At 38.0% G+C, this 21,347-nt stretch overlaps 2 protein-coding genes across 6 annotated transcripts in view; both read left to right on the forward strand.

Annotated features, from left to right (window-relative positions):
• atp8b2 (ATPase phospholipid transporting 8B2) overlaps positions 1 to 8,235 on the forward strand; it is a 30,100-nt gene extending 21,865 nt beyond the window's left edge. For all 4 annotated transcript variants that reach the window (XM_042423364.1, XM_042423363.1, XM_042423365.1 and 1 more), the window contains 7 exons: positions 286 to 509; positions 617 to 700; positions 2,698 to 2,943; positions 3,116 to 3,254; positions 4,881 to 5,011; positions 5,985 to 6,593; positions 6,681 to 8,235. In XM_042423364.1, coding sequence (XP_042279298.1) covers positions 286 to 509; positions 617 to 700; positions 2,698 to 2,943; positions 3,116 to 3,254; positions 4,881 to 5,011; positions 5,985 to 6,593; positions 6,681 to 6,770 — 1,523 coding nt within the window. In that variant the 3' untranslated portion in view covers positions 6,771 to 8,235. The remainder of the gene's footprint in view (positions 1 to 285; positions 510 to 616; positions 701 to 2,697; positions 2,944 to 3,115; positions 3,255 to 4,880; positions 5,012 to 5,984; positions 6,594 to 6,680) is intronic.
• Positions 8,236 to 8,848: 613 nt separating this feature from the next.
• Positions 8,849 to 20,707, forward strand: il6r (interleukin 6 receptor). 2 transcript variants are annotated; one of them, XM_042424275.1, is made up of 10 exons: positions 8,849 to 9,095; positions 11,935 to 12,567; positions 13,873 to 13,996; positions 14,717 to 14,886; positions 15,003 to 15,172; positions 15,397 to 15,553; positions 16,226 to 16,263; positions 17,359 to 17,416; positions 17,742 to 17,847; positions 18,082 to 20,707. In XM_042424275.1, the coding sequence occupies exons 1-10, from the start codon at positions 9,014 to 9,016 to the stop codon at positions 18,341 to 18,343; spliced, it is 1,800 nt and encodes a 599-aa protein (XP_042280209.1). In that variant the 5' UTR covers positions 8,849 to 9,013; the 3' UTR covers positions 18,344 to 20,707. The 2 variants fall into 2 exon arrangements, with proteins under 2 accessions (XP_042280209.1, XP_042280210.1); XM_042424276.1 differs by having other exon boundaries at positions 17,362 to 17,416.
• Positions 20,708 to 21,347: the final 640 nt, after the last annotated feature.

Raw genomic sequence — 21,347 nt, forward strand, 5'->3', positions numbered from 1 at the left:
TTCTCTGAGGCGTTTGTTTCATCTGTAGCTCTTGTTATAAAGGGTTTACATGTTGTAATGCTTTATAGATCAGTTATGCAGCATATTAACATCTAATAAACGGTTTATAACACACTATAGTGTTGCTGAAAACAAATATAAGTGTTAATTAATGCAAAGTATTTTTCAGTAATTATAACTTCTTCCCTTTAAAGATATATCTTATCTTAAGTCTAGTTTTTCCAACTACAGCCAACTTTATTTTACTTCTCTCATGGTGTCCATCTCTCCTCTCCACTCCTCCAGGTGCTCATATTGGAGTTGGTATCTCAGGTCAGGAGGGGATCCAGGCTGTGCTGGCCAGTGACTACTCCTTCTCCCAGTTCCGCTTCCTGCAGCGCCTTCTGCTTGTGCACGGCCGCTGGTCCTACTTGCGCATGTGCCGTTTCCTCTGCTACTTCTTCTACAAGAACTTTGCCTTCACCATGGTGCACTTCTGGTTCGGCTTCTTCTGTGGCTTCTCTGCCCAGGTCAGAGAGTAGAGGTCATGTGATCAAGGTCAAGAGTCACTGTCACAATTGTGATTATCAATCATGTGTGTGTGTGTGTTTGTGTGTCCATCTCCTTTCTCTTGTAGACGGTGTATGATCAGTACTTCATCACACTCTACAACATTGTCTACACTTCCCTCCCCGTGCTGGCCATGGGGATTTTTGACCAGGTCTGTACAAATCATTACTACAGAGCTTTAATGTATTCTGTCATTGTGTTCTTTCCAGGAAATAGAAGAATCACTTGAATGTATTGTAGGTGTGTCTCTCATCCTTTGGTTTTGTTTTTACTGTGAAGTCTGCTATGACAACAGTAGATTAAAGAAGGACAAAGCCATATTTTAGATAGCCATATTTTAGATAGCAGTGGACTGGCCTGCATCTGCAGGCCAGTCCACTTTAGTCGAGACTGAAATATCTCATCAGCTATTGGATGGATTTGCCATGGATTTTGGTACAGTCAGTGTCCCCAGAGGATGATGTCTTCCGACTTTGGTGATCCCCTGACTTTTCCTCTCGCATCAACACAAGTTTGACATTTATGATCTTTTGTGAAATGTCTTTCCATGACATTTGATACAGATACCCAGAATATTAATTCTAATAACTTTGGTGACCCCTTGACTTTTCCTTTTTGTAGTTTTGAGTGAAATGTCTCAACAGCTTTTGGATGACTGCCATGACATTTTGACACAGACATTTATGTTTCCCCTCAGGATGAATTGTAATTACCTAACTTTCAAGTAACACTAGCAAGACTTAATTTAGTTTTAATTTGTCTAGTACTTTTATTTTACTTTCATGACCACATGCAGAACTAATGACATTTCCATTTGATCCATAACTTTGTGTTGCTAATTTGATAATGAGCAAAGTGCAAAATTAAGATGGTGAATATGGTAAACATCATCTGCTAAATATCAGTGTTGTCATCAAGTACAGCCTCACACAGCTTCTAGCATAACTATAGACTCTTTGGGGCAAATTCACAAAAGGATTGTGCGGCTTTTGCAGCTGCTAAACCTGTGCAAATGACACAAAAAGAAACCGTGTAATTCACAAAGCACCCGCAAAAGGTGAAAGGCACCGCAAACTGCGCTGCCATGCAAATAGCGTCTCGGTGTGCCTTTGCTATTTGCATGTATGTAAATAAGATAATATGCATACACTTGGCGCAAAATTAGCCCCTTCTATGCAAATGATCCTCACTGCAAAAACCGTCCAATTCACAAAGACTAGAGCTAGTAGCCAAATGCAGTTAGAGTGAAATTATTAGCATCTCCAGAGAGTTGGTGGTAACTGAAGGGCTCTCTCTCTCTCTCTCTGTCTCTCTAAACCTGAATCTGTGTGAAACAGCTGACCTGTAGATTTGTAGCAGATCACAGAACATTAATTACTGTCAGATCCTGACCGATCCATTTTAATGAAGTTACTGCTGCTGTGCTGCTGTGCTGCTGTGCTGCTGTGCTGCTGTGCTGCTGTGCTGCTGTGCTGCTGTGCTGCTGTGCTGCGTGCGTAAATGCAAACAACTTCTTTCTCAGTTTGGAGACGCGCTCATCGTTTCAGCTGCTGTGTGATGCTGCAGCCAGCTGTGGGCAGCAAACAGAACATCACTACTGATGTTTCTGCAAAATCCTGGATACATTCAGTGACACATGAACAACATTATTGTAAGATTCAGACATTAATCTAACATGTTTCAGACCTGCCTGAGTCACCTTAATAGCTGTAGCCTATTTTGATTCAAAATTTCAGTGGATTATGTTATAGATGCAAAATACTTGAGAAGTAAAAGAAGCAAAATATATGAAAGTTGGTTTGTGATCGTGGAGAGCTCTGTGTGTATGCATTTCTGCTAATTAAAGACACGCAATTGGAGGCTTTGCACTTGAGGCTTTGCACTCTCTGCAGTTTTCATTACGGACCAATCTGGGTGCTGAGATGTGGAGAAAAGCCTGAAACACTGGGAACAGCTCCACTCACTCAGTCAGACCCAAAACAAGGGCAAATTGTACTCAAAATCTTTTGTGAATCAGAGACGGCGCAGATAGCAGTTGCAAATAATGCACAATTCATGGTGCTATCAGTGGCCGCAATCCATTCTTTGTTAATTCACACCTTGCCTTGTTTTACCTAATACAGCCCCTCACTTCCTCTCTTATTGTAGGATGTCCCTGACCAGAGAAGTCTGGAGTATCCTAAGCTGTATGAGCCTGGGCAGCTCAATCTCCTCTTCAACAAGAGAGAGTTCTTCATCTGCATTGCCCAGGGCATCTACACATCAGTGGTGCTGTTCTTTGTCCCCTATGCCGTCCTGTCAGACGCCACTCAGAGCACTGGAGAGCCCCTCGCTGACTACCAGACCTTTGCTGTCACCACGGCAACAGCCCTGGTTATTGTGGTCAGCGTACAGGTGAGTGACGGCAGAGTGGTGTAAACTTTCCTCACAGCTGGCAGCTGGTTATTCAATTTTTTTATATATATATTGGCTATTGTATATTCAAATACTGCCTGCGAGATCAAAGTGTATTAACTGTGCTTCTTTGCTGTTTCTTGCATGTGTGTCTGTGTGTATCAATGTGTAGATTGCTCTTGACACAGGCTTCTGGACACTTATCAACCATGTGTTTGTGTGGGGCTCTTTGGGCTCCTACTTCACCATCATGTTCGCTCTGCACAGTCAGACTCTCTTCAGGATCTTTCCCAATCAGTTCCACTTCGTAGGTCAGTCCGCTTTTTTCTTTATTTGTCTGTCACACACACAAACACCCACACACACCTAGTGGAGCATGACTAATACTGGATTTTTGTGGCAAATATCAATATAGATATTTTTGAGAATAAAACATCAGCCAAAATTTGTTCTATTTTTATACAAATGCATAACATCATTTTTAAATGTAATGGAATATAGAGGATATTTTACAGATATCAAAAGGCAAGGCAAGTTTATTTGTGTAGCACATTTCATGCACGAAGGCTGTTCAAAGTGCTTTACATAATGCAATAAAAATAAACAACATGAAAAAAGAAAAACAGCATAAAACATTAAAATACTAATTAAAAGAATAGAAACATTAACAAAAGTTAAGTACAGAGACATAAATATAGTATACATAGGTACAGATGTACAACTACTTAAGGTTTTGTGGTACACAGTTACAAAAGGCTGCTTCTACATGTTATGTTTGGTTTGCTCTCAGGGAAAAGTTAGCAGCCCTTCCCCATGTTGATATGAGAGGTCAAGAGGGTTCATATGGTGAAAGACAGTCAGAGATTTATTTTGGTCCTAAGCAAATCAAAGATTTAAAGACAAGTAGCAGTACCTTGAAACCTATTCTCTGTCACACTGCAAACAAGTGCAGAAATCAGAACTGGAGCCATGTGTTCAGCTTTCTTGGTTTTTTTTGGTCCTTTGTTAGTCTGAAAGAACTGAAGTTGCAAGAGAGTGTTTTTTGAGACATTACAGTAGTCTAACCTGCTGGAAATGAAAACATGGGCATGTTGTTCTGCCTGGACATGAATCCTCTGATTCTTGCTATGTTTTTAAGATAAGTCCAAGATTACACCAAGACTTTCCAACTTTTTTTTTGTTTTTTTGTTTGTTTGTTTGTTTGTTTGTTTTGTTTTCAGAGACAGAGAGTTGAGATCGTCCAATCATTGATTTTTTCAGTGCCTTTGAGAGAGAGAATCTATGGGACTGTAATCGCTTGGTGAAAAATTTGGGTGTTGTCTGCATAATTATTATAGTGGATGCTATTGTTTTGTATCATTTGGCCTAATGGAAGCATGTAAATGCTAAACAAAAGAGGACCCAGGATTGAACCTTGGGGAACTCCAAACACTACATTCGTCTGCTCGGCTTTCCCAGTTCTGTAGATAGGACTTGAACCACTTTAGTACTGTGCCTGAGAGGCAACACTTGGAACTAATAAGAACTAAAATCTTGTCTGAATCAGTTTCTAAACAAATATCATTTAGAACCTAATGAGAGTACTGTGGTGGGGCTGAAATTCAGATTGAAACATCACAGTAACTATTTGAGGTTAGAAAGTTACATAGTTGCAGGTAAACAGCTTTTTCAATTATGCCAACAATAAACCTATATTATCAATTATGATATAAACAAATAATAGTAGCCTACATCTTCAACAGTAAACTTAAGTGTACTCCAAATAACTATAAATTAAAGCAATTTCATTTCATTCCACCAGCAAGATCATTCACATGTAAAGTTGTCTTATATCCATGTGTGAGTGTGTGTATACAGGACTTTTGAGATGCTTTACATTGTTAAAATATAGTTGCTCATGTTTGTGTATGTATATTTCTGTATGTTTCTGGGCGCAGGTAGTGCCCAGAGCACGTTATTGCAGCCAGTCGTGTGGTTAACTATTGCATTGGCAACAGCAATATGCATAGTTCCAGTTTTGGCATTCCGCTTCCTCAAGTTGGACTTGAAACCTCAGCTCTCAGACACGGTGAGAAAACACAAGCACACTGATGAGTCCATCTTTTTCATTGCAACAACTGTTAGTGTCACGTCTTCCCAACAGGTCTGTTTGAAACCAGCGTCAGTCAATGATTAACTACACACGTCCAAACAGGTCATCTAAGTGTGTTTGTGATGATGAGTGTAGGCTTACCGTCACTGTCCTCATGCACTCTAAATACCTTGCAAATATTGACTCAATCAGTGTAACATAATGACAGAAGTTTGTACAAGTTAAGAGTGAGCATATCCTTCTCCGTCACTGTGTCTCAAGCTCGTTGAGCATCCAACCGAAGCTGCTGTCAGCAAGCTGTGAAGAAGTTCCTCTTTTGATTTGTTTGTATTTTCTCTACAGTCATTTATTCTGGTTTCTGTCTCGATGATAAGTTTGTGTATTAAATTACGAACAATTTTGAGTTTGAGACAGAGATATCAGGTAGAAAAGTGGCAAAGACGGTTTGATCAACTATTGGAGAGCACTTCTATATGTGCAGGATAGCTAAAAATAGAAATAGCTAAAAATAGCCCAGAACACAAAATGCAAGGCACACCGAAAGTTGTCAGTGGAAAAGTACAGGATTTTACAAACCCATTTCCCATTTATAAACCCCCAGTATTTAAAAAAATGTGAGCTTAAGTATGAGGATTTGGAGTATTTGTGTTAGATAACCTGAAATAGCATTTTGCAATTGCATTGATGTTTTTTTTGTGTCCATATTGCTCATAAAGCGTCATATTTTGAACTTTCATGAAACATTTTGGTGTGTAAACCACCCAAATGAATGTAATTTTCTATCATCAGCTTTTCTTCTCTTTTTTTTTTGATAACAGAATCTAGCATAACAACCTGTTCATTTCAGCCAGAAGCTCTCTTTCAAGTCTGCTGTGATGATCGAACAAAAACGACATGTCATTGAATCCAGCAATGATGTCCCTCTTCCTCTCCTTTATTCCTTCTCCAGGTGCGCTACACTCAGCTGGTGCGGCAGAAGAAGCGGAAGCCAGTAGGTCGTAGCGTGGGAAGTGCCTGGCGTGGCGTGGGCAGTGTGTCAGAAGGCCGTCTGGGCGCTCGCGGCAGTTCTCGGAGGTCAGGCTACGCATTTGCCCACCAAGAGGGATTTGGGGAGCTGATCACCTCAGGGAAGAACATGAGGCTCTCGTCTCTTGCTCTGGCCACCTTTGCCTCCAGACACAGCTCCAGCTGGATCGACACCCTCCGCAGGAAGAAACATAATCACAGTCACACTCCTCCCAGTGCCTCAGGGGAGTGCAGCCCAGCTCCCAGTTGTGTCTCTGGGTCAGTTCCACCACTCTCAAACTCCTCCTCTGTTCTGGGCGGCTCACAAGATACACCCATCGAGGAGGAAACAGGTACAGCACCAGCTCAAAATACACAGACTGTTCCCACCTCATCCGCACAAACTCCACCAGTTTTAGCAGCAGCTTCAGAAACAGTTGCACCTCAGAGTCCAGCCCAAGCCCCCAATGCTGGCGTCCCCCCCTCCACAGCAGTGAAGTCCCATGGGGGAGACTCACCTGGAGGCTGGACGCTCACTCTGGGGACTGTGCAGGTGAGCTACCGTTATTTCCCATTCATATATCCATATCAAACAGAAAACACAACCATACTAACAGTTAACTCTTCCTCTGTCCATTAGGAAGCTCTGTTCAGTTGGAGGGCTCGCACCAATGCATCCAATAGCCCAGGACCACCTGCTGTTGCCAAGGAAACCAGTCAGATCGAGTGAAACATTCAGTATAAATGGAGGAGTTACTCGTTCGCTACTGTCCATCAGATCTTTGCACACACATAGAGGATGTGTTGAGAGTACTGAACACACATGGACTCAAGGAAGTGTTATAAAAAAAACGCTATGTTGTTTAAAAAAAACTCTACGCACAGTACTCCTCTCTCTGTTTCCCAAATGATTCAAAACAAATTCATTAAATCCAAATCACAGGAGGAAGTGGCACATCCTCATGACACAGACTCTGCCAACTATAAATTGAGATTTAATGGTGAGATAATCGTTCCCACAGCGTATGATGACTGTGTTTGTGAATGACTTTCAAAATCATATGATTTATATAACTGAATAACAGTAGCAGGTGCAGAAACAGATGTCAAGATAACTTACTATTAAATGTTTTAGATTGTTTCCAAATAACACAGTTATTTCACAAATTCGCTTCTCTCACAAGCAAGCATACACAGTCACACATCAATTCTCAAAATCAACAATGATTTGAATGAATGAGCAGAATCGCAAGACTTTCAAGGAAGTGCAGGCATTATTAGTAAGTGTTTTTCTGTCAAAAAATATCCTCAAGTGTCTGTGTTCACTATAGTTCTCAGTGAGAACGGTACTTTTAGTTACAGAACACTGCAAGACTTTTCCCCTTTTGTCTCATCGATCCGTTTCTTACCTCTACTCCACGTTTTCTTTGTTTGCATCATATTGATGTGTTTTATAATGGCCCAGTTAAGTTGCACCTTAAAGCTCTCTGCTGCTGTCCCTCCTCTTTGCAAGTGAGGCCTTTTTTTGGTCTGACAAAGGGCCAGATCATGTTATTGATTGTACCTCTGATGCAATGTCTCACACCAACACAGGCTGAACGGAAAGAAAAGACAGACTGCCACTGGCTTACTCTGCAAAGGAACTTTGTGGGGAAAAAAGGCAGTTATGGAAGTTTAAAGGCAGTTTGTCAAAGTCTCACTCCTACATATTGACATTTTGTGTGTGAACAGTCGTGCTGATTCATACACTTGAGTAAAGTGCTTTAAATTTTTATTTGTCCATGAATGAAGGGAAAGTGGTTGGGGATAATCATGCCTTAACAATGCCAAAATGTTGGTCCTACGAGCTCTTTCTGGTTCTGTTAAGTTCTGCTTTATAGAAGAATATAACATCCCATCTGTGTTGCAAATGCTCCTGACTGTGATTGGAGTGAGATCATCATTAAGTAGGGTAACCTGAGGAACAATATAAACCTGTTCTCGGATCTGTCCCTGTACCACAGTCATCGACAAAGCAGCTAAATAAAAAAACACCAGAATGTTGACAAGGTTTGTGAAAACAAGGCAAAACCATTTGGAAATGAATGTACTGTGCAGCATGAATTGTTCTCGGAGGGGTCTGCTTTTAGGTGGAACATGGAGCTGTTGAGTGTTGGTCAATAAACATGTCATCTCTCTTTCATGTGAGAGAAACATACTGTGTCCATGTAAATGTCATTTCAAGTAGCAATCAAAGTTTGAGGTAGAAATGACTGTGCTGCAAGATGTGGTTGAATGTGTTGAGGTAAAGAGAAAAAGAACTGACATGAGACTTTTTAAGGTTTAACCACAACAAATTGCACAATGATTTATGTAACTTTGGAATAAAATAAAAATGCAAACCTTGTTGAGAATATACAAAATGTAAAGCACTTAATAAGAAGGGTAAGCATATGCTTAATTAATGCATGACTCATGATGATTTAATACTTTAAATTAATACATTATTATAAAGCTGAACATTCCCACACTTACAGTATATCATAAGAATATAATGTACCATATATGATAAAAAAAATAAGGATGATGCAGTCACGGGAAGTACAGGATTTTAAGAAATATAGAACTTCTTGTAAAAATCCGTCAGTATTTTAGACAGAAAATAGAAGATTATAATAGCAGGCCTATATTGAGTTTGCACTGAGGTTTTGTTGTGACGCCGTGGAGGATTTCCTCTGTGTAACGGCGCTGATCAAGGGGAAGAGAGCTGGGGTTACACAATAACGGGTCTTACGGACAGCAGACTGCTGCTGACAGAGGAAGCCGGTAACTCTTTAACAAGCCTGTCTGAAGTGGAGGGCTGTCACTTGTTAGACAGACTTTCATGTAGAAAGTTTGTTTTAAGTCACAGCAACTTCCAGCTGTCACCGTGTGACAAGTGTGACGATCATTGATTACTGTCATGACTGGTTAAAGGCAGATTCACTCGCAAACATGCGGATTTTCCTCCCTTTGCTGTGTATTCTGTGCGCCACACCGGTGCACAACTTTCTCGACGGAACCTGCCTCAGAAAAGGTAAGCTCTGACAATAAAAGTCAAATGACCGATGACTAATTATGACTGACTCACCGATTTAGTTTTGATTTTAAAAGTCTAAAAGCAGAAGTACTCAGATTATGTACATAAGTAAAAGTACCAATACATCAATGTAAAAATATTCAGCAAGGAAAGTACATAAGTGTTTCTAAAAACGCAGTTAAAGTATTGCGGTAAAAGTAGTGGTTTGTTCCTTCTGACTGATATATTATTGTATATGACATCATTAGATTAATACTGAGAACATCAGTGTAAGAGCAGTATGTTACTGTTGTAGCTGCTGAAGGTGGAGCTAGTTTGAACTACTTTATATACAGTTAGATAGTTCAGTCCAGTGGTTCCCAACCAAGGGGTCGGCCGCTCCAAAGGGTCACCAGATAAATCTGAGGGGTCGTGAGATGATTAATGGGAGAGAAGAGAAGAAAAAACAAAGTTCTGATACACAAATCTGTTTTCAGTTTTTAGACTTTTTCCTCTAATCTTTGATTTTTAGTGAAATATTGGATCATTTAAAAATTTATTGAAATGAAATCATGTTAGAAGTTTAGAGGGAAAAATCACTATTTGGTGGAGCTGTTAACAACTCATAGACATCTGAAATGTGACTCCGACTACACACTGCTTTTTGTAAGACGTCAAAAGCCAAAAAGATTGGAAACCACTGGTTTCATCTTTAACAATGTGTTGTATTTTAAAACCTTGTTATGTTATCCATTGTGTTAAATCTTCATCTGAAAAGTAAATAAAACTGTCAAATAAATGTAGTGGAGTAGAAAGTACAATATTACCACCACTGTAGGCAATGCAGTGTAATGTGGTTTTGTTCCCTTAGAGGTCCATAGTTATCCACATGATTCAGATTCTTTTCTCTTTTTGATGACGAAGATGATGATGATGATACTAAATTGTCAGATCAAGTCTGAAAATGTTCATGCATCACAGCAGCTCTATTTGCAACATCACAATCACAGAAGACAGTATTCAAGGCCTTTCAGCAAATATTTGATCTGGGATTAAGTTCCATTAATTTCAGGATTGACTGTTGTATAAAAAGTGCTTCGGTCTAATCTTGTTAAATCATGGAACCCTGTATCTGATGATTTGATGGTAACAATTTGTATTCACTGTTCAGGACATGGTCGGGGTCAGAGACGATGTTGTTGGCCAGTCTCTTATATGCTATCATAGTAGGCTGATTCATGACTTTGAAGTAGTGGACAAACACTCACAGAAGTAAAGAAGAACAAAAGTAAAAGTAAAAGAGAAAATAAATTCTGTTTTGTCTTTTTGCAAATTCAATGTGGTCTTTCCAGGATGACAGATGGTCTGTCATTATACTCAAGTATTCGTATGAAAATACCTGCTTGATTTTTTCTTTTAAGATAAGACAAATCACAGCAAACAGATAAAACTGTACTTGGTAACAGCATACTATGTGCGCAGATCAATTTAGCCAAAAATTGATTTATTACTGTGAACCTCCACAGATTATATTTCACATATTTCAGACTGAAGTATGATATTTTTTAAATAGTTCATAAAGAAACATAACACTGTTATAAATAATCAGTATCATCATCCATTTGAAATTATTTGTGGAAAAGAGAAAAAATGTTACCTTATATCCCCACATTACTATTTGTGTTCCACAGAAAAAAATTCAAGTGGTGTCATTTGTTGAGTTTTCAATCAAATTAAAGGATACGTTCCCAGTTTTTCAAGTCAGTGTTAAAACAATAGTCAGGAACCCAAATTAACTTTGAAACAGGTTTTGTTTGTTGTAATCATTCCTCCTGTTCACACTGACCATTGAAAGATCCTTCACAAATACACTTATATATATAATAGTTGGATAGATGAAGCCTTATATTAGTGTTAGGTAAACCTTTAAATACATTTTTGCACAAAACAAGGACTGTGGATTTTGTCCCCCATCACTTACATTGTAAACACGTTTGGAGGGGATCTTCTAATGGTGAGTGTGAGCAGAAGAATGACAACAGTGAGCAAAATCTGTTTAAATGTTCATTTGGGCACCTGACTGTTGTTTTAAGACAGGGTTAAACAGTGAACACATCCTTTAAGTCCTTCATGAATTTAGGCCCTCTTGATCTTCTTCCTGACACCAAAATGTTTCCACATATTAATTGCCAGCATGTCTATGTTTATGTCTATTGGATAATCAGCATCTACTATAAATCTACTTAGTTGTATTTGTTATACTGAACTAAAACCACTGGAGGCGTTGGGGTTGTAAAGCTGTCAGAATTCATTTTAATCCTTTTGGTAACATACATTTAAATTACTGATTTATTACTGAAATGCACATTCAAATTGTATAAATCTTATATGAAAAATAAACCATTCCACATCCTGTGGTAGTTTCTCTCCATCTTCTATATCTGGTCTCTAGGGGACAAAACAGAAACTGTGCAATTGCAGGAGAAATGGAGAGAATGTGTGTTTACGCTGTATAAGGGCAATGGACTTCTGACATCAAGCCCAGACAGTCGGCTAGAAACACAAATACAGTGAAAGACATATCTCAATAATTGGTTGCGTGAGTTCTGAGCTCGATCAGAAATTTAAATAAGTGAGAGATGACGAAGATTTAGATCAGAAATAGAAACAGTTTAGAGGAAACACATATTAAAAGAGGAATTTCAGAAGGGGTTGGTAATTTTGGTCATGCAACGTTGCATTCTTTTTTTTGCTGTGCTTAGTGGACCGCAGGGCAAAAGAATTTGTCAGTTTGTTCAAAATACTGTATGAATTTACAGTTTTAAAAAAAGTCCTAAATTGTTGTTTTTCTCTGCAGAACCTCCCCCTGGTGTGTTGGTTTTATCCTCTGGCAGTAAGTTGGAATTGACCTGCAGCGGTCTTGTGAAGGTGAATGGAGTAAAGGTCAGCATTACCAGAAAAAGCTCAAACATCAACAGGAGATCTTCTGATGCAACTCCTGTTACTGCAAACATTATAACCAACACCACGGTTTCAGTGAAAAGTGATGCAAGTGTAAATACAGGATACCACACTCATCCTGCTGAGGCAGTAGTCAACACTGTGACAGGAGAAAACAGACGCATTGGATATACAGATACAGGATACACAGCCTATCCCACGTCTCAACCAGTCCAGCCTACCAGTGTGAGCAGAGTGCTGAGGGGTGAATCCCACAGGGAGGCTGAAGACATGGACGACGAAGGTGATTATGAGGAAGAGGAAGAGGAAGGGGAGGAAGGGAGCAGGGTGACAAGGGGTATAAAATCCAGGCCTCAGTGGAAGTGGAACGGGAGGACGGTGGGGAAAGGAGACAGAGACTGGGGAGAAGTCACGTTTGAGAGGACAGGGGCCACACTCTCTATGGCCTCAGTAAGACCGAAAGACTCAGGGAATTACACGTGTCATCACAGAGGCAGAGACAGGTTCTCCTTGAAAGTAGCCGTTGCAGGTGAGTCACAACGGCAGTGGAGTTGAGTCAAGTCATGTATAAACATAATGTAAACGTAAAAAGCAAGTCATGCCACACATTTTGAATGTAAGGGTGTTGGTGTAAATGACAGATCTTATGCATTTTTGTGTGTGTGTGTGTGTGTGTGTGTGTAGAGAATCCACTACCTGAACATATCTTGTGGACTTTAAAAGTATAAAGAGTTTTAAAAAAAAGAAAAAAAAAGTGAATCACGATGTAGGGACAGAACAGTGAGACAATTCGGATATTCAAGAAGGTGAATAATATATAACATTTTTCAATCATTTTATTGTATTATTCATTATTAGATTAAATTATTACATTAACAAATATTACCTATGTGTTTCTAAATAGATACAGTACACATTCTGTCACATTCTGTCATCCTGCTCTTCTTTGTTCTGTAAAAAATGCTCCATGATGTCAAGTGCTGTACGCATGTTTTATAATCAAATGTTTTGCTCTTCTCTCTCAGGATAATTTAAAGGCCCCTTTTCAATTATTGCAGTTTAGGGACACCTAAATATAACAGGGCCATTGTTAACGTTACTATTAACACCTATGCTTTTTTCCTGCTAGGACAAGTCAAAATGTCTGCTGTGAAAAAGGTCTATTTGACATGTCACAGCAGGAAAAAGCGCAGGTGTAAATAATAAAATTAATGATGGCTGAATTCCATTTAGCTGCTTCAGTTTCAGGGTCCTGGTATTGTGCATGATGGCTCACTGTCATACTGTCATGGCTTTACTAGGACACTTGAATGGAACTGAGCCATTGTTAATGTTGTTAGTAACAACTTTGTTTCTCCTACTATGATTAATCAAATGTCTGCTGTGAAAAGTACTTTTCAAGTAAAGTCATGAGGGTTAGGGAGTTCAAGCACATTCACGCCCAGACAGTCCTGAGAAGTCTAGGGACATTTAAATTAAACGTAACCATTTAAAATGACAAACACTTCCTGGTTCCAGCCTCTTAAATGTGAGGATTTGCTGCTTTTCTCCATTTTATGTCATTGTGAAATTGTAAATTCAATATATTTGGTTTTTGGACAGTTGGTTGAGCAGAACAATCATTTAGATGTCATGTGATGGGCATTTTTTCCATTGTTTTTAAGATAATCTAAAAAATAATTGGAAGTTGAATCCCTAACAAAAGTAATCATTAGTTACAGCCCTAATCCTACCAGTGAATGTGAATGTGAGTGCTCGGTGGTTGGTGTAGGAAAATGTAGGAGAAACAATGAATGAATGTACAGTATCTCTGCATGTCTTCTATATGTGTTAGATCCTCCTGAGACTCCCAGTCTGTCCTGCTACAAAAAGTCACCCAGTAGTAAGATTCGCTGTGATTGGACACCTCAGATGCCTGTTACTAAACGTCTTAACTGTCACCTCTTACTCAGAAAAGGGTAAGGACAGAAACTAACACTATAAGTGTCTCTTTGAATGATTTATATGTGGTGTGAAGATGGTTGTTAAAAATGTATAAAACATCTTTTAATGGTCCAATCTGTAATATTTTCACCATGTAACCATAATGTGAGTTATATTTGCGTACATACGGTAAGAGCTGTTTGGATGGTTATAAATGGACAATCAAATAGGCATAGAGGGTTCCATCCTTATATTCAATAATTTTATATAATTTCATTTACTTTAAATCATTTTTGTTAACATTCTTTGAGACTTTTGATTATCCCTACTCTGTCATGGTTATTTGCCAGTTTGTCAGTTTTTCCCAATTAAAAAATAGAGTATTTACCTGTTTTAGTTTAACGTTTTAGACTAAAAATTAAAACAATATGCAGAAGTTAGCCACTTGTTTGATTTTGGGACCTCCTGCAGAAACATGTAGGACAGTAGTAGGCTGTGGAGGGTGTGATATAATTTTGAAATGTATAGTACTTCATACGGCTGTTTCTTTTTTTTTTTAAACTACTTGCAGCAGATATCTTAGGTGTGATTGTGTGCACTTTGGTCAGAGATGTCAACACACAGAAGAAAAATAAAGTTTTAGCCACATGACAACAGCAAATCAAGTAACCTTCTGCAGATGTTATACTGTATCTCACCCCTTACTGTGTGAGTGACCGTGTCCTTTCTTTGTCTTTCCCGCTACCTTCTCTCAGCCCATCAGAGACATTCCTTCCTTTGCAGTGTTCATACTCATCTCGTTGTTGGTGTGCTCTTGACCACAATGAGGACGAGCTGAGAACCCTTCATATGGCCTACTTGTGTGTTACAAACATTGCAGGCAACGCCACCAGCACTGTCCTGACCTTTACACCTCTGGACATTTGTAAGTGGAATGTGTCGAGGGCTGGTCTGCCCATGTTATATGTGTGTTTCACTTGATGTGAAGGTAATTATAGCACTCTGAAGCTGAACTTACTATATTCCTTCCTGCACCCTCAGTAAAGCCGGACCCTCCATCACGTGTGTCTGTCCGACAGGAGGAGGGAGAGGAGAAGAGGATGACGGTCACCTGGAGTCTCCCGACGTCCTGGAAGCGTCAAGACACATATTATGAATTAATTTATGAGCTAAAATACCAACCCTACACGTCCTCATTTTCTCATGAACAGGTGCGTGCATGGCAGTTTTTGTGTGTGTGTGTGTGTGAACTTTTCACAGTTCAATAGTTTAATGCATTGTTAGCTTTCCTGAAACAATGAAACACTCTTCTGTTTCAATTGATGACAGCGTTGGTTACATTTCTGAGACTGCATTTTTCAAAAAGCTTATTTTGTCTGTGTGATGTGGTTGTTAAACCTGGTTATCTTACCTGGTTGTCTGTCTATCATTGTAGATACAGATGATCAAGGGCGAACACTCCTACACAACCTCCTATACTATCACCGATGCAATGCCCGGTGTTAAGTACCTGATACAGCTCAGAACGAAGGATGAATATGACGGTCAGTGGAGTGACTGGAGTACACCCGTCTATGCCAGCAGTTGGACGGGTAAATTCACATGTGCACACAAACACACACATAAAGAAGCAATTAAGCCATTTCAAAAATAGAACAGTACAGTAATCCAGTAATACATGATCCATCCGGGACACGGACAAAAGTAGTCATGACAACCTCAAGAGGCAGGGCTCCTGTTTCCTTCCCATATGATTGGTTTTTCCAAAGATGTGTATATAAATATCCTGCTGTAAGGGCATACTTATACTCCCTCCAGTTGTATTTCCCTTCGTCTAAGAAAGCAAATAAGTGTTTTTCACAGGATGCTGAATATTATATATAATATATTATATAATATGGTCAAAAAATGCTCTGGTTTATGTTAAACATATTTGCAAGGCCAGTCAAATATACTTGATTTAAAGACACTTTAGTTTACCTTTGGATTAGGTTTGGAGCTCAGTGTCTTATAAAGGAGCTTCTCGCACACATTATTCAAAATATTCATTCAATAAGTACATCAACAAAACGCTTTGGTCGCCATAAACATTCTTCAGAGTATGAATTATTTTTAAAAGAACTTAAAAGAACTTGAATACATGAGTATTAGTGCGCAATCTACAATGTGTTTATGCTACACTTTTTTCAATGTATAGCTGAATATTCTGTTGCTTCCTTTCCATCAAGATTTTTGATAACATGTATGTATGTCTCTTTCCTCAGCTCCAGTCGAGTTGTCAAATGATCTGACTACTACAATGGTAAGAGTTTCAATGTGTCAATCATTTATGGAGAAATCATTGATGCTCCCTCTCTCCCTCTTTGTCATTTTTAGCCATGCTAGCAGCATGGCCCTAGTGATGGTAATGTCAGTCTATCCACTGGTCAGTCTACCAGTTTGGTCCTGAATTAAATATATCAATAATTGTTGGATGGATTGCCATGAAATGTGATACAGATATAAGTGGCACCCAGAGGATTAATCATTATCATTTTGGTGAATGCTTTAATTTATCCAATACTTTGGTTTTTGATTTTTACTAACCAAAAAAAAAAATTCAAATTCTATGATTAGAGATCAAAATTATATTAAATATTTTCCCAGTATGTCTTTTATAGTGAATTATTGTCATCAAGGTATTTGGCAGTTGGTTGGTCCAGACTGAAATATCTCAACAACCATTGGATTGATTGCTATCAAATTATGTATAGACATTCATGGACCCCAGAGAATAAATCCTACTGACTACTACAGGGTGAACCAATGCCAGCAGGTTGACATTTTTGGCTTTTAGTGAATGTCTTCACAAACTTTGGACAAATTGGCATAGAAGTTTCTACAGACCTTCATGGTGCCAAGCAGATGAAGCTCACGTTCACATTTCTGTTTTTGAGTAAAAATGCCTTCTGGAGGCTGGAGGAGGCTGGAGTCATGAAACTTGGTGCACAAATTCATCACCAAGGTGATTACACACTTTGAAGATCCCTCAACTTTTCATCTAGTGCTATCATCAAGTCAAAATTTCAAATGATCCAATACTTTGGTTAATGACCAGATATTTGCAAAAGTGATGACATTTCCGTCTTAGCTATACTTTGTATTTAGTGCTAATTAGCAAGAGTTAGCATGCAAACATGCAAAACTAAGATGGTGAGCATTGTAAACATACCTGCTCAATATCAGCATGTTACCATTGTCATTGTGGGGATTTTAGTGACATTAGCATTTAGCTCAACGCACCGCTGTGCTTATACATAGCATGAAAGAATACTCTTGTTCCCTCACACATGTGCTGTATACAGTATTCACTGCTGTCCTAACTCACACCATCTCTTGTGTCACCTTCTTTAACTAGCAGTTACCAGAGGAAGCAGAGGAAGGCTCTGGTACCAATGACATTCCCACTTCTGATGGTAAGACAGCTAGCAGACAGCAAAAAATTAAGTGCGTGTGTGAAAGAGAGAGGAGGGGGGGAAAGAAACTCTCTAATTGCTGTTAGCGCTGAAAATCCCCTCTGGTTCACTGGGTTTTAACAGGAAGCCGTGTCATCATAATAACTGAGTCTCAACAACGAAACAAGCCACAGGAAACATGGCTCAACATACCTATCACACACACACACACACACACACACACACACACACACACACACATTCAGTCACACCCAAACATATACTTTGATGGATGCTATTCAGGTCCAATAGGATTTCTCACAGTCTTCCCCTCTCTTTACACCAGAATCAGTGCGTAGTGGTGAAGATGACCCAGTGAAGATGCATCACGTCCTGTGGATCTCTGGTTCATTTGTTCTCTTGTCAGTCATTTTGGCTGTCTACGTGTTCAGGTGATGATATGTCTTATGTTAACTAAATGTATGTCTGAGTAAAAAAGCGTGTCACTAAGAATGTTTCCTTGAAATTCCCTGCTCTCCAACAAAAATGGGTACATTTTCAACATGAGTCAAATAACCAAGGACAGTGAATCACTGTCCTAAATTGCAAACATCAGCAAATTATTTGTGACAGTCCACTTTTAACATGGCAACTTCTTCATTTGAACCTTTCTCTTTTCATTTCAGACACAAGGAAAGATTTATGTCGAAACTCCACAGGCTGAATATCATCACCCAATGTGGGGACTCATCTCAGCCTCAGCCCTCCGCCCCAACATCTCCAGAGGGGCAGGCTCTGATGACCTTTGCCCCTCCGCATTACAGAGAACCCAGAGTGAGCGAAGGTAAAGAAGGGGAAGAAGAAAATGAGGAAGAACATAGGGTGAATGGGAGGATAGAAGCCATGCACTTCAACAACTCAAGTTATTTCTTGGTCCAGAGGGAGTGACAGTCATGCAGGAAACAGCAGGGGTTAAAAGCTAACAAGAACATTTGAACTATAAACAATCTTTGTATCTCTGGATTGTTGACAAAAGGATAATGGACTTAAAATTGTTATGATTGTCCTATGATTCTCAGTTTGAATCAAACTCAGGAACAGCTTGAATATTTTCTGTCTCTATCTCTATTTCATGCCTAAAATACCTCTAAAATGACTTTTTTTGTTGTTGTGTTGTCAACCAAGCAGCCTTTAAGCTACTCTATTCTATATCTGTGCTATTTTATTTTATGTTTTTTATTTTATTTTATTTAGATTTCTCAGTATATACAATATTCACTTCCAACATCAACCAAAGAAAGACTAATAATCTTAACGGCAAAGAAAACAAGACAGGAAGACAAAACGAAACATAATAAAACAACAAAAAACAAAACATAACATAACTTTTACTCCACAAATCAAACAAACAAGCTCAACATCAGTATCTTCATATCTGATCAACTTAAATGATATATGTTAAATATAAATAAACATACACATACATCATATATAACTTGAATACCATTCTACTACAAAAAACAAAACAAAACAAACAAAAAGCAAAGAACCTCAAACCAGGTTTCAGTATAAAGGCCACATTTTTTATGGACCTAATGCTTGTAATACTTCTTCCTATATGATTTCTAATTGAGTTAATTTGTACTTGTTGGTGGCTATCGTCTTTTCCATACTCAAATAATAACACATTTCTTTTTTCCAGTGTAGTAGTGTAGGAGGGTATGTGGATTTCCACTATTTAAGTATCAGCTTCTTTAATATGATTGATGAAAAAAGAATAATCTAACTCCACTTATACCTCACTGTATCTTGTAACAAATCTTGAAATATATAAATTTATGGATTAAAATTAAATTTTACCCCAATACCTCTGATAACCAATATTCTATATCAAACCTAATCTTCTGAATTTTGCTACAGTCCCAAAAGGTGTGGATCGATGAATCTGTAATTCCACATTTAAAACAGTTCCTCGATATATTTCTATTATATTTATTGACTTGAACTCTTGTAGTAGGTTCTCTACATTATTTGATATTGGATTAAAAGCAAGTTTTCATTAGCCATAATACCTCTTGTTGAATTCCAACATCCCCTCAATATTAAATTAATATAATTTCTCTTTAAATCTTGGACCCACAAATATATTCTAAAGTGCAACAAAGTTTCTACAGAATATGATTTCTGCAGGATTCTGTAAACTTTACCTGTTGATTTATTATCTGTTGTGAACCAAATATAATTTCCTCTAAATTTCTCCGCTGTCCAAATGAATGGAAGTCAAAACTTTTGAGTTGCATATACCTGAAAAATTCTTCATTAGACAAACCAAATTTATTCTGCGGATCATTCCAAGAAATAAATTTGTTTTTCATTCATTAAATCATTAACAGCTTCCATACCTCTGTCCCTCCATGTAGACCAGCTTAATAATGAATTTTGAAGTATTTTTTGGAACTGATATCAACTCACTCAAAATACTCTTCAATTTTCTCCATGTTGCTGCCAAGTTTCTTACTATAAAATTGAGAACTGATGTTTTTATCCTTTGAAAATATATACAAGAAAAGGTTTTGAGGATAGATTTGTGCATTTTCAACATGATTCCATTGATCCTCTATTGTATTTTTGGCTCTATGGCTTACTGTAGGTAAAATGCTTGAGTCGAAAGGTCATTCTAATTCAATCCAATTTTAAATCTGGGAGATTAAATCCCCCTTCCATCTTTGGAAGATGTAAAACCTTCCTTTTAATTCTATGATTTTTCTTCCCCCATATAAAGTCTGTAATAATATAATATGTTTTTTAAAAGAATATTTTAGATTGGGTCATTGGTACCGTCGAAAATAGAAATTAAAATTTTGGAAGCCACATCATGTTAAATAGATTGATTCTTCCTGTCTGTGCCATTTTAAAGTGTGTTGATAAACTGTAGAGGTCTAGATGTAGGCCTGATTATGGGTCTGTGTTTAGAATAACACCTAATTTTCTGGTTGTATATAGTTTTGCTGAGGTTTATTAAACAGATCACACAAATCCAAGGTTACTGTGGTTTTTTCATTTAAAATGAGTTTTGGACCATGCTCAAATTAACAATATTAACAATGTTAAAGACTATTGTTAAAGAGAGTGTCTGTGTATTATTGTATAAGAATCAAATCACTAGTCTATCTTAAAAAGCACAGAAACATGCCACATGGTACCACAGCTACTACTGTGATTCACTGTTCTTGCAATATGAACAAAAAAAGTTGTAGGGTGAATTAGAGTAAGAGATTTTTTTCAATTAGTACTTCATCAATATATTTTGATATGAAGTTAATACATAATATCCAAACCCAATACCATTCAGAAATCCCAGAGGTGTTTTCTAATCATATCAGAAAAGAGAATGGATATATCACACCTGGAGAAGAAAGGGCACTAATAAAAATGTATTTGTCCTAAATGATGTGTCTTTCCTAATGTGGGACAGTTCAAGCAGAAAGGTTGAACTCACCTTAACTGATACAACAAAAATGTTTGGTCAATAACACTAAAGGCCAAAGTGTATGACCATGTTTGGTCATTTCAGTAATTACAATGTTTTTGCTGTGAAAATTGAATAGTAATGTATTATATTATGTATTATGTATTACTATTAGCAATAACATAATTTGCAATCTGCCTAAAAATAGCTAAAATTTGAGCATTACAATATTAAGACCCATGAATAACTCTTGGTATTGCACATTTAATGTGCTTATGGGCATGTTTCACTTATTTAAGAACATATGTAACTGTCCCACATTAGTTAAACCATGCTGTCCCACATTTCAAACCACATTTTCTATAGTAGGACAATGAAAAATTGACTGAAATAAAAAAGAAACGTGTTCTCACCATATTATGGCATATTTTGATGTATTAATATATCATAAACAGAATCTGATAACAATTGGCAACATTGCTT

Source organism: Thunnus maccoyii, chromosome 10, assembly GCF_910596095.1.
Source record: "Thunnus maccoyii chromosome 10, fThuMac1.1, whole genome shotgun sequence".
Classification (NCBI taxonomy): Eukaryota; Metazoa; Chordata; class Actinopteri; order Scombriformes; family Scombridae; genus Thunnus; species Thunnus maccoyii.